Source organism: Copadichromis virginalis, linkage group LG4 (assembly GCF_057382275.1).
Source record: "Copadichromis virginalis isolate Kocher_CV1m ecotype Utaka linkage group LG4, C_Virginalis_male_GT1.1, whole genome shotgun sequence".
NCBI lineage: Eukaryota > Metazoa > Chordata > Actinopteri > Cichliformes > Cichlidae > Copadichromis > Copadichromis virginalis.
This window is the reverse complement of record NC_140621.1, coordinates 29615069-29627426: the sequence shown is the minus strand read 5'-3', so window position 1 is coordinate 29627426 and position 12358 is coordinate 29615069. Positions and strand designations below refer to the sequence as shown.

Here is a 12358-nt window from a genome sequence, read left to right as displayed (position 1 = left end):
CAGACATTATTCAAATACCACCCTACTTGAGTATTGTTGCTGACCATGTTCATCCCTTTATGAGCACAGTGTACCCATCTTCCAAAGACTGCTTCTAGTAGAATAACAAAGCTCAAACTATATGTTTTCAAGTAGCTGAAAATGATCTTTATTTGTCATTCTTGACACTCCTGGTTCTCAATCACACTTTTGCTATTTTACTCAGCAGGTTAATTATTTACTCAGCGGCTTTTACACCTTTACATGGTGAATTTCACACTACATCACTCACAGTTCAGACAGTGTGAAGATAATTATATTTTGTGCAATATTATGGGAAACGTTTCTCCTTGCAATTTCTTTTTGTTGGAAATAGCAATTATTTTTCTACACTGGTTATGGAACAAAAGGAGACCACATTGTTTGATGTCAGTGAAAATGATCAACCTACAGAGGGCTAAATTCAAAGATAACCAATAAAAAATAAAAAATAAAAGTGAACAGCGATACCTCAGGCTAGTCTGTTTTGTCAAAATTTTATTGCAGCAACTCAAAATGGTACTCAGTAGTTTGTATGGTTCCTACGTGTTTGTGTGCATGCCTGACAATGTTGTGAGAAAAGCTAAACTAATAAATGAAGGATGCATTCTGGTTGGATATTCTCCCATATCTGAACCAAGCCATCACTGAGATCTTGGACTGTCTGAGTGCAACTTGGTGGTTTTAGATGGACAGAAAGATAATGACCCAGATGTGTTCAACTGGATTTAAGTCAGGTGAGAGTGCATACTGTTTCCACGTGGTTGAGCGTTGTTATGCGCCAAGAGGAACCCAGGACCTACTGCACCAGCACTGTGTGTTCTTCTATGGATATGTCTCTCCACAACATCACTGACCACCACCAAACCAGTCATGAAGAATGATGTAACAGGCAGCATAACGTTCTCCACAGCTTCTCCAGACACTTCCAGATCTATCACGTGTGCTCAGTGTGAACCTACTCTGATATGTGAGAGGCACAGGGATCATTAGAGGATGCCATTGCCAGAAGGTTTGCAGTCTCTCCCAACATAGCTCTCTGAAGAGCTAGACAGAACTGAAGAAGGTCCTTAAACCATCTGAATGACCAGTGTCTGGTCTTTTGTTAAAGCAACAGATTGAGCACTGCAAGAGCCCTACAAAATGATCTTCAGCAGGCCACTGGTGTTAATGTCTCTGCCTAAGCAATCACAAATACTCCTCATGATGGTGGCCTGAGGACTTGACGTCAAAACCTTGACCATACCTGTGCCACTTCGGTATGGTCCAGGTTTTGCGTTTGTCTTAACACTGACCCTAGTCAAATGTGAGATTACTGAAAAAAGAGTCAAAAGATAAGATGAGGAGTGAAAAATTGTCAGTGACCTGTAACACCATTCCTGTTCATGGGTTATGTCTCATTGCTTCTCGTCTAGTGCACCTGTTGTTGGTTTGATTATCACCAAAGCAGCTGAAACTGATTAACAACTGCTAATATGACCACATCAATATTCCAGACGTTTAATGACTTGATGATATACTACTATATGTCATATTAATTTTTTAATATTAAAAAAAATGTCATTGTCATTTTAGTTACGTTGTCCTTTCATTGACTCGAACGCAACGCCACTTGCAGGATAATAAAAGGGGGCTGTCCTGTAATTTTTTTAAAAGGAAAAACAAACCTTTAGGATTCAAAGTGAAACTAAGAATAGAAAAATGTATTTAAATATTTTTTAACGTTCATGGTTTGTTCGAGTTTTTGTCTCAACACCGCTATCATGTGGTGTAACGTCAGAAAACACCCAATTACCTCTCCACCCATAATGCAGTGCAGCAATGCCGGGCAGTGCCATTATTTGGCAAAAGGGGATGTCACCGGTATAAACTTTTAAAATGCGATAAAGACTTCCTTTCTCTCTGTCACTTTCCTATGTATTTATTGCTCCAATATGGATATATAGTATCATTATGTAAAAATTAAAGTGATAATAATGTCCATTATTGTATGGGTCGACATCGAGCTGTTTCACAGATCAGAGATGGACTCTCCTCAGAAATGGTAGCTTCCGGTCCGTCTCTGAAGCCTTCCTTTTCCTACTGAAGTAGCAGCCATGAGGTAGGAGCCGAGGCGATTCCATAGTAAAAGTCAAAATTTAAGCGTTAAAATGCGCAGCTTTCAGTATCGTACCATTTTATTAAGACACGCAAAGTCCCTTTTTATCAATATATAAAGTTTATAGATCTGTCCAAAGTTAGCATGGCATGTTTTTACGGTGCTTTGTGTAACACGATGTAGCAGACGGAGAGGCCATGTTGTCAGCCCGGCTGGTAGTTAGCCGTACAGCTAGCTTTTAACTAATCCTCTCGTAATTCTTTGGTGTGTTAACAACACTTTTACAGCCTTAAAAAGACATTCTGCTTTTAAGACTACAGGAACAAATTTTGGGGGTCTAATCTCAGCTGTAATTCTGACCGGTGGTTGTTTGTGCCTCCCGCAGCATGCTCAGGCTCCAGAAGAGGCTGGCCTCCAGCGTACTACGCTGCGGCAAGAAGAAGGTCTGGCTGGACCCCAATGAGACCAACGAGATCGCCAACGCCAACTCCCGTAAGCAGAACAAAAAGTAGTTTTGTAGTTTGTCCTTAACGCCTTGTTAGCGGCTCAGTTTAAAAGTTCACCGGCTCATGCAAAGTTATCTACACGTGTGTGACCAAAACTGAGCCAGAGGATCAGCTCAGCTAAATAAACTAAGTGCCCTGCATACTCGATGCACAGTGAATTTATAACATCACAATCTTACAGGTGAACTCCAGTGTTAATGTGTATCAACACTGGAAACTAACGCAGCAGGCCTCCTCAGTTTGATTTGGCAGTTTTTATGTCAGACGCCCATCTGAAGGGATTTAGGTGGAGCTGCTAAATATTTAATCTTGGTTTCATTTTTTAAAATTTCAATAATTTAATAGTTTGTTAGGTTAATGATTGTTAAGTAATTCATTACAGTGTTGACCAAAACAATTATCTAGTATTTAACTGCAGCATAAGCGCTCTGGAGCAGTTCTACTTTCTAGTTTGGTTTTTTTGGGGGTGGAAATTTTTAATATTAGTTAACACTCTTCTGTACTTGGTGAATGAATTGCGGATATCCGAGGATCATACTCAGCACTGCTTTGATAGGTAGAAACCACAAAGGTGGTATTCATTGCATCCCATCGTCTCATTTTATTTTCTTCCATTTTCAGGCCAGCAGATCCGTAAACTGGTAAAGGATGGTCTTATCATCCGCAAACCTGTTACGGTCCACTCCAGGGCCCGCTGCCGCAAGAACACACTAGCGCGTCGCAAGGGAAGACACACAGGCTACGGTAGGTTAAAACTTGCAAAGCAAAGCAGAAAGTGATTACATTTTTAAGATGAAATTGAAAGACAAAGCTAATTTAAATTTTGTTTGCGTTATCATCGGTACTTGATGTGTCTTTATTGTGTGTCCAGGTAAGAGAAAGGGTACTGCCAACGCTCGTATGCCCGAGAAGCTGACCTGGATGCGCCGCATGAGGATCTTGCGTCGTCTGCTGCGTCGCTACAGGGAGTCCAAGAAGATTGACAGGCACATGTAGGTTCTGCAGTGGTTAAATAAAGACTCTCTGAACACTCTAAAATCTAGTTGATTTTTAGTTAATAAAGTCAGCTCAGTGAAATGTGCTGGTATTTATAGAATTATTCTTGGGCTAAAGAATTTGCTTTTAAATCCTTTTCCCTCACTTTGTGTGGGTGGGCGTTGTTCTTGTTTTTTGTTTTATTTAATTGTGATGCCCTTCATTTATTTTCCACATGATCCGTTTCAGGTACCACAGCCTCTACCTGAGAGCTAAGGGTAATGTGTTCAAGAACAAGCGCATCCTTATGGAGCACATTCACAAGCTGAAGGCAGACAAGGCCCGCAAGAAGCTCCTGGCGTAAGTATTTTTACATCTTTAATTGGCACAGTGACGTCTATTTGTGGCATCTGGATTGTTTTGAAAGCCCAGGTTAAAACATGTGCCCTGACCACGAAAAGTCTAGAAAGACGAAACAAAACATTTCAGTAAAGTCAAAAGAAAAGCTAAAATAGAAATGAATAAGCTCAGCAAATTAAAATCTAAATCAACTGCAGGGCAAAACCTGAAGTAAAATGGCTCGATAAATACAGAAGCACAAGTAGCTGTGGAGGGTTGAAATAAAGCTCTTCAGACAAGAGCAGAGATTTATCTGCTACACAGATGTGCTCTGTGGAGAGTTACTGCTTGAGGTCTGAAAGATTTCCGGTGTCTGTTCTTGTGACAAAAAAACCTAAATCAGTCTGTTAGAGAAAGTGCTCTGCTGCCTGTGCAGCTTAAGTGCAGAGGGTTGGTTACGCTAGATCGGTTTGTTCGAAAAACTCCATAGCGACTGTGAAGGAGTCTTGTTTGTTGGGTGTTAGCAATGCTAATGATCTGTGGATTGTGTTGACTATACCTGCATCTTTAAGATAAGATAAGATAGAACTTTATTAATCCCTCGGGTGGGTTCCTCTGGGAAATTCGACTTCCCAAAAAAGCACAGCAACGACCGAAGTTACAGTTACAGAACTGTTATATATATATACACACACACACACACACACACACACACATAAATACAGAGACAAATATAAATAAAATATACAAAGGGGATAAATAGAATAAATAGGAATTAAAAATACAAGTGAATTGCACATTTCAAGTATTGAGTCTATTGCACTGTTGACTATTTACAAAAAGTATTGCACAAGGTATTGTACAGTGAGGTGCAGAGGCACTACAGCTTAGTTGTTCCCCCCTCCTTTGTCCTCCTGTTGTGAGGGAAGAACTAAAAGATCAGTGTTTTTGTTCCGCCCTTACATAAAGGATGTTTTCAGTCTTTAGTGTGTCAGTTTTAAGGATTTAGTCAACTAAAAAGAAAACACACTGATGTTAAACATCTGTGGTAAAATAGCTGTGGTGGCTGTGATTATGCACTGTATGAACACGGGTGTCTCTCCTGTTTGTCCTGCAGCGATCAGGCCGAGGCTCGTCGTTCCAAGACAAGAGAGGCCCGCAAGCGCCGAGAGGAGCGTCTCCAGGCCAAGAAGGAGGAGATCATCAAGAACTTGTCCAAGGAGGAGGAGACAAAGAAGTAATCTGGCTTTTTATGTCCTGCCTGACTGCCACCTGTCAAGTGCTGATAATAAAAGTGTACATAAACACAACAGTAGTCTTGTGTGTTTACTTCCATCATGATGACATTAATGCAGGGGTGGGCAACTCCAGGCCTCGACGGCCGGTGTCCCTGCAGGTTTTAGATGTCTTTGAACCAACACGGCTGATTTAAATGGCTAAATGAGCTCCTCAACATGTCCTGAAGTTCTCCAGAGGCCTGGTAACGAACTAATCTTGCGATTCAGGTGTGTTGACCCAAGGTGAGATCTAAAACCTGCAGGACACTGGCTCTCAGGGCCTGGAATTGCCCACCCCTGCACTAATGCATTAGCAATATCTTTTAATTGAGAAAACCTGAAGGCTTAACACACGGTGACATGTTTTATTACATGCGACCAAATATTCATCTGTCTGTGCATGTACATTCAATAAATGGGCAATAAAAACCAAACGCATATACTTAATAACACCTGTTATGAAGTATGTGTGCCAAGTGATTACATTCTTTTGCTGAAAGTTGATGTTTAGCATTTCTCCACTTAATTTAGTGCTGGTTCAATGTATATAAAAATATATTGGATCTGTTGATTTTTAAAAAAAAAAAAAAAAAAAAAAAAAAAAAAAGCAAAACCCAGCAGGGTGGCACAACATTGCTGGTCCCAAAGTTAACCACTGCTATCGGTAGTTCCCAGAGTGGCAATGAAAGAAGTTCTTGTATTATTTAAGTTACTCTAGCTTCCACAAAGTGATAATGGGCTCCCAAAGCTGTAACAATATGGCCTTATTCCTAATTTACTCTGCAACAGAGTTACACCAGTGATAAAACAGTATAGGTGGAGTTTACATGTTCACACAGCATAGTGGTGAACATGTTTAAGCAGCATATTTGCTTGTTGCTTGTAATGCAAATTAAAATGTTTAACAGTATCAATTTGTATACACTGTGAAAGACAGCTTTGCATTTTTACCAGAAATAGAACTATTACTGAAACAACTCAGTCAACCTTTGAGTTGTTTGTCCATACTGCAGTTTGTTGGTGGAGGACGATGCAGCTCTGGACCTGGATGGATAAAGTTAATTGTGAGGTGGTCTATGCAGTTTATATAAGGCTTGTGTGTTTGTAATAATTGTAATATTTTATACCCAGTTATTTTACAAAAGTAGTATATTAAGTAGTGAAATAAGAATCTGCTGCTGCTCTTTTTCTTTCTATCAGTCAGTGCTTACTGTTTTTGTATTATTCTAGATTGTACTTGAAAGTTGCACCATGCTATACATTGAAAGTTAGAAGAGCAAGAAGTACTCTCAACGACTGTCGCACACTTATTAAGCACTAAATTTTCACCTCCTTTATCATCCTGGGTAACTTTGGTAGAAAAGAATTCAATCAAAATTAGCTTATCATTTTAATGATGAAAAGAAAATGTTATTAAAAGGTTAAAAAAAGTAGCCTTTAAATTGATTGTTTTGTCAAACTGATGTTTCCAAAGTAAACAAGCATTCATTTTCATGGCCCGGGGGGGGCCAGTGCATTCTGTTTAATGATTGAAAGCAATATTCATCTTACTTGTAGCTGTCCTGTCAGTCGCCCATGTACACAAACACAAGTATGTTCATACCTACACACTGATATGCATACACAGGGCAAATATCTATCTTGTGAGCAAGGACATGAATGTGAACCAGAAAATTACCCCTTAAATTCAATTCAACATATCTATCCATCTATCGTTTTATTTATTCAGTATAGAAACTGCATTCTACAAAGATATGTTTTTTCTTTTCTTTTCATTTTTACAGTTGTTTGTGGTAGAAAAATTAAAATGAGAAAAATCACAAAGGTAAATAAAATCTGTAATACTTGTAAGTCTTAAGAAGCAGAAAATTGTCACTGACTGAATGTGTATGAATGTGCTTGTTTTTTGTGGATCCATGTTTGGATCATGGGTTTCACATCCTTTGGAACTTGCTTAGTCATGTTTCTCTCTAAATTAGTTTTCCATGTGGCTATACAATTTAACTTCATCCCCTATGCCTTTCCCCCCGTGACTAATCCTGTTGTGATTAATTTTATTTCCTGCTTTCTGAAGAACAGTAATCCTTCAGTGAACTCTCTTAGGCCGCTGTTATGACTTCTACTGACCCACAACCCAAACCAGCTCAAACTGATGGATTTTCCATGTGTTCTCAATGAACCTGTCAAATGTGTACATAATTTTGATCCATAAATGGGCAAATAAACTTTGTTAATTTTCAAGGTTTGTTGGCATCTAGTGGTTGCAGCATGGGATTTCTCAAAAGTTTGATTTGAACCACCTGCCAGAGATGTTTCACTCTTGCAACTTTTAACCACAGTTAAATGAACAGCATCTGCAGGTGCACTGCGTTGCACAGTGAACTACTGTTTCTCGGAATCTGTGTTTGTTTGTTCCTTTTCAAGATGTGCTTGCCTGTTGATATCATTTGACTATTTTGTGTTTTGGTTGTGATTTTTCTGAGCTGTACAGGGAGGCAATAGATCACTGAGGCATAAAAATACCAACCACTAAACAGCTTTGGAATGCACAAGGATCAGCTGTTCCAAACCACACGACCCCAATATTCCCTCCCTAAGGCCCATGTCTTCTGCAACACTCCCATGTGGAGACATTCGATAGTCACAGCCGTGGAAGTTGACAATTTAAATTTAAAGGATTGCAGCTTGAGAAAATCCACCAAATATTCCATAAAGTGACCAAGAAGTCCCAAAGGCCATAATGACATCCAAGAGAAAGTTTTGAGCCAAGCCTCGGCAGATGGAACCAATTAGGGAGAAAAAAGCACAATCAAAATAATAAATAAGGTTTAGTTGTTCCAAACCTGAATTAATTATGAATGTCGTGGTCCTGGGCGTTGGACAGAGGGTTTTTCAAGAGGGCTTGAATTCTTTTTTATTATTTAACATTCCTTTTGGTTTTTAGTTTGATAATTATTATTTATTCTAAGTATCCAGAGTCTTTTTGTTAGTTTTTGGTTCTCTGCCTCAGATTTATTTTGTACATTCTCTTATTGTTTCCTTAGCTTTCCCCTTTCTGCACTTCTGTGCCAAGTTTGCATGTTAGTGTCTGTTATCTCTGTCTCCCCTGATCCTTTGTTGAGTCATCCCTCTCTTTTCCTTGTTTTCTGATGCTTGCTGTTTGTTTCCAGCTTTGTGTTTCCAATGTCTGGTTTTCTAGTCTTGCCTGGGTGTTTACATTCATTCTGTCTTCCTGAGTCCTGAGTTTCCTGGATTCCTGCTGGACTTTGTCATTAGCATTAAAAGCTTGCCTTAGGTTAATTGTGTTATCAACATCCTGCATTTATGTCTTCAATAAATAGAATAAAATTTAGTAAAAAGAAAAAGTAACAATAAGCACGAATGGCCTGAATTTATAAACAACAACCCACATAAATACTGCTTATAACAAAGATGGAAAAATCTTTACATACAAGAAGCTGGAACCAGAATATCTAATAACTAATTTGGCTACTACTACTGCACGCTTATCACCACCACCAACACCAGAATCACTGGGACTTCCCCTTGTGTTGATAAGATAAGTAATATTTCATGCATGTCATGTAATTGTTGATAAGTAAGATGCTATGATTAATTTGCTTGGACATAAAGATTATTTCTTTGTTTTGTTTATTTTGGTGTTTTGGTTGTGTTTCTGAAACTCTGGAAATATACTGTGTCCCCATTTGATGTATACAGTGGTGTGAAAAAGTGTTTGCCCCCTTCCTGATTTCCTAGAGTTTCGGATATTTGTCACATTTACATGTTTCAGATCATTAAACAAATTGTAAATATTAGACAAAGATAGCCTGAGTAAATACAAAGTGAACCAGGCCAAAAGAGTTTAAAAAGCAACACATTACGTCATGATCTAAAGAAACACCCGAGAAACAAAGTCACTGACATTTATCAGCCTGGAAAGAGTTACAAAGTTATTTCTAAGGCTCCAGTGAACCACAGTGGAGAAAACTTGGAACAGTGGTGAACATTCCCAGGAGTGATCAGCCTACTAAACTTACTTCAAGAACACATCGACAACTCATCCAGGAGGACATAAAAGAACCCAGAACAACATTAAAGAACCGCAGGCTTCACTTGTCTCAGTTAAGGTCAGAGTTCGTGATACAACAATAAGAAACAGACTGAGCAAAAATGGCATCCATGGGAGATTTCAAGGAGAAAACCACTGCTGACCAAAAAGAACAAAGGCTCATCTCACATTTGAAACTCAAAACTTTTGGGAAAATATTTTGTGAACTGATGAGAAAATAGCTGAACTCTTTGGAAAGTTTGAGGCCTGGTGTAAAAGTAACACAGCATTTCAGAAAAGGAACATCATAGCAACAGTAAAATATGGTGGTGGAGGTGTGATGGTCTGGGGCTGTTTATATGCCTTGGGACCTGACAGACTTGCTGTGTTAAATGGAGCCATGAATTCTGCTGTCTATTAAAGCATCGTGAAGGAGAATGCACTGCAAAGAATAACATGCAAGCTGGCAGGAAACATGCAGATTGGTGATGTTTGCAGCATGCGGCCTCTTGACCTTAAAAGCCTGAAAGGAAGCTCAGTGTACTTTCAGAAAAAGTCCCACCTTGTATAGACATGGAGGAACAGGCTTACATTTGGTCTTTTATTACACCATTAATGACACAGTTTTACAGAGGAATCAGATAACCAGCAAGTTATTTGTTATTAAAAGGTGACTTGTTGCACAACAAAGAATCTCTGTCTTGTTACATTTGCATATAGCATGACTTTATGGAGGAAGTACTTTGCACACCTTCCATCCTTTGCTTCCTCCAACCCATCGCTCATCCACTGTCACCCTCCCTGCTGCAATAAACTGTAATAAATTTGCTTTTGTCCTCTCACATGCACATTTTAACTGTGTTTACCAATTTTTAAGAACATACAGACCTTCACAGCTGATCCTGTGTAAGCCAATTTAGACATGTGAAAAATTTGCACAGAACTTTTTTATTTTTATTTATTTATTTGCCAATTTCTCCTTCTACTCCTGACATATGTATAATTAAAAGTTAATAACACGATCTTATGTCATTAGAGAGCCTGAGGGCTTCACACAGGCACAGGGTTACACGGTGGTGAGGAACTCTGTTGTTTTACAAGATTATGAATGTCATTATGAAAAGTTACTTCTTTGCCTTTAATGTGGTTAAATTGCTAATGGAGTCTTTGGATGGAATTGGCATTGTCTGTAACAAGCTAATGACTGCTGTGGGAGGCAGCAGGGCAGCCTGTAATGATGGAAAACCAGACGTCTGGGTTATTGAATAATCAGACAGCAACTGAAGCAAAGTGTTTGTCTGACTGCCCTATGATACCTAGTGACACTGGCTTCCCCTTTTCTAGTCGTGGCCTAGTCCTTATTGTGGTTATTCCATGCAAATGGAAAACAACAACAACATTTTACCTATGTTTCTGCTAGTGCCTCATGATGTATGCCAAGTGTAAATGCACATTATCTTCCCAGGACTTTAGCTATCTGCAAAACACTTGACACTTGGAAGTTTTACATACTGTGACAAACACATTACAGCTGCTTACTGGAGTCCGGAGTCACATGATCTGTCTATCAGTGAAGAAATCACTGTGTATTTGATGTACAAATTGGGTTAAATGTTGCTTTTACTTCCCAATCATGGGTTTGGAGGGTGTGCAGGAAGAACCAAATGCACGACAAAAAAAAAAAGAACTAAACTAAATAAAAATCAAGTCTCATTCACCCAGTGACGCATGCCTTATCATTTTTACACACACTCACACCCCTAAGTATAACCATAGGAAGACAAGACAGACTAAAGAAGTTAAACACAAATAAACTCTAAGTAGGAGTTGAAAAACAGCAATTCTGAACTAAAAGTTAAACAGAAACCTATTTATCAGGCATCTCAAATGCCATAAAACCTGACAGGAAACAAAACTGGAATACTAGGGTCATCTTTCTACAATAACTGTGAAAACATGACTGGGAAACAACATTTTAGTCACAAGAAATCAAACTCATTCTTAGAATAAAGAAATCAAAGGAATCATGAATCTCATAAAGCTGAATGACTTGAAGAGTTATTTAGTTTTATTAAGCCCTGTAGTGTAAATAAAAAACAAAAATTCAAACAATCATTAAAAAGATAAGATGATGCACTCATGTTATTAGTTACTGTTCTTTAAAGCAAACAAAACAGCATCATGAACCATGCATGAACTATGCATTCGCCTCAGGCAGTGGAATTCAAAGAAATACAACAGGAAGAGCTGTATTAGTTCATAAAGAACTCAGTGGTTTGCTCTCAGAGTGCATCTCTGACTGTTTAGTGTTTATAACCCAGTTGGACCCTCAGGTCATCAGGTGCAAAACTCTTCTCAGGGTGCTTTCAGTTACTGTTTCTTAAAAACAATCTGCCCACTGACTTAGAACTTTATCTACATTAAAAAAAACCATATTCAAACACTTTTTATTCTCACACGTTGGGGCTACTGTCAAAAATTGTGTGTATCTGTGCGTGTATGTGAACACTAAATTGTATTTTATCTGTGTAAAGTTTTATTTTGTTGTTATTTTATTGCCTTAAGCCATTGTAGACCTGATTTTCATGCTTTTATCTTTATGTCTTCATACAATGAAATGTCCTAGAGAAATAAAATTGAGGTTGACGCTGACATCGCCATTGACTACTCAGACTTGGAGCCTCCAGCTGTTTGCGTCAGTGTCTGCAGCTGAGTATAATCATGGCCAAAGAATGTAAAACTGCAGCTACTATTCACATAGGAACAGCAAAATTGGACAAGAAGATTGGAAAAATCTTGATCTCTACTGTGACATTAAGATGGTAGAGTCAGAATTTGTGTAAACAACATGAAAACATGGATTCATCCCGTCTTGTATCAACAGTATAACAGTTCAGACTGCTGCTGTCGGGGTGTATCAATGTGAGGGATATTTTCTTGGCACACTTTGGCTCCTTTAGTTCCAACTGAGCAAAGTCTCAAATCCCCACCCTGTTTGTGCTAACCATGTTCCAGTGTACATTATCTGCTAATATGTTCAGTTGGATAACATGCCGTTTCACAAATGGTTTCTCGAACATGACAATGAGTTCAC

At 38.7% G+C, this 12358-nt stretch overlaps 1 protein-coding gene across 1 annotated transcript; it reads left to right on the top strand.

The window, feature by feature from the left end:
* Positions 1-2037: 2037 nt before the first annotated feature.
* On the top strand, positions 2038-5246 carry rpl19 (ribosomal protein L19). The gene is made up of 6 exons (XM_085454794.1): positions 2038-2119; positions 2502-2608; positions 3244-3366; positions 3494-3614; positions 3847-3957; positions 5054-5246. Exons 1-6 carry the CDS (start codon positions 2115-2117, stop codon positions 5175-5177), a joined length of 591 nt encoding a protein of 196 aa, XP_085310920.1. The 5' UTR covers positions 2038-2114; the 3' UTR covers positions 5178-5246.
* Positions 5247-12358: the final 7112 nt, after the last annotated feature.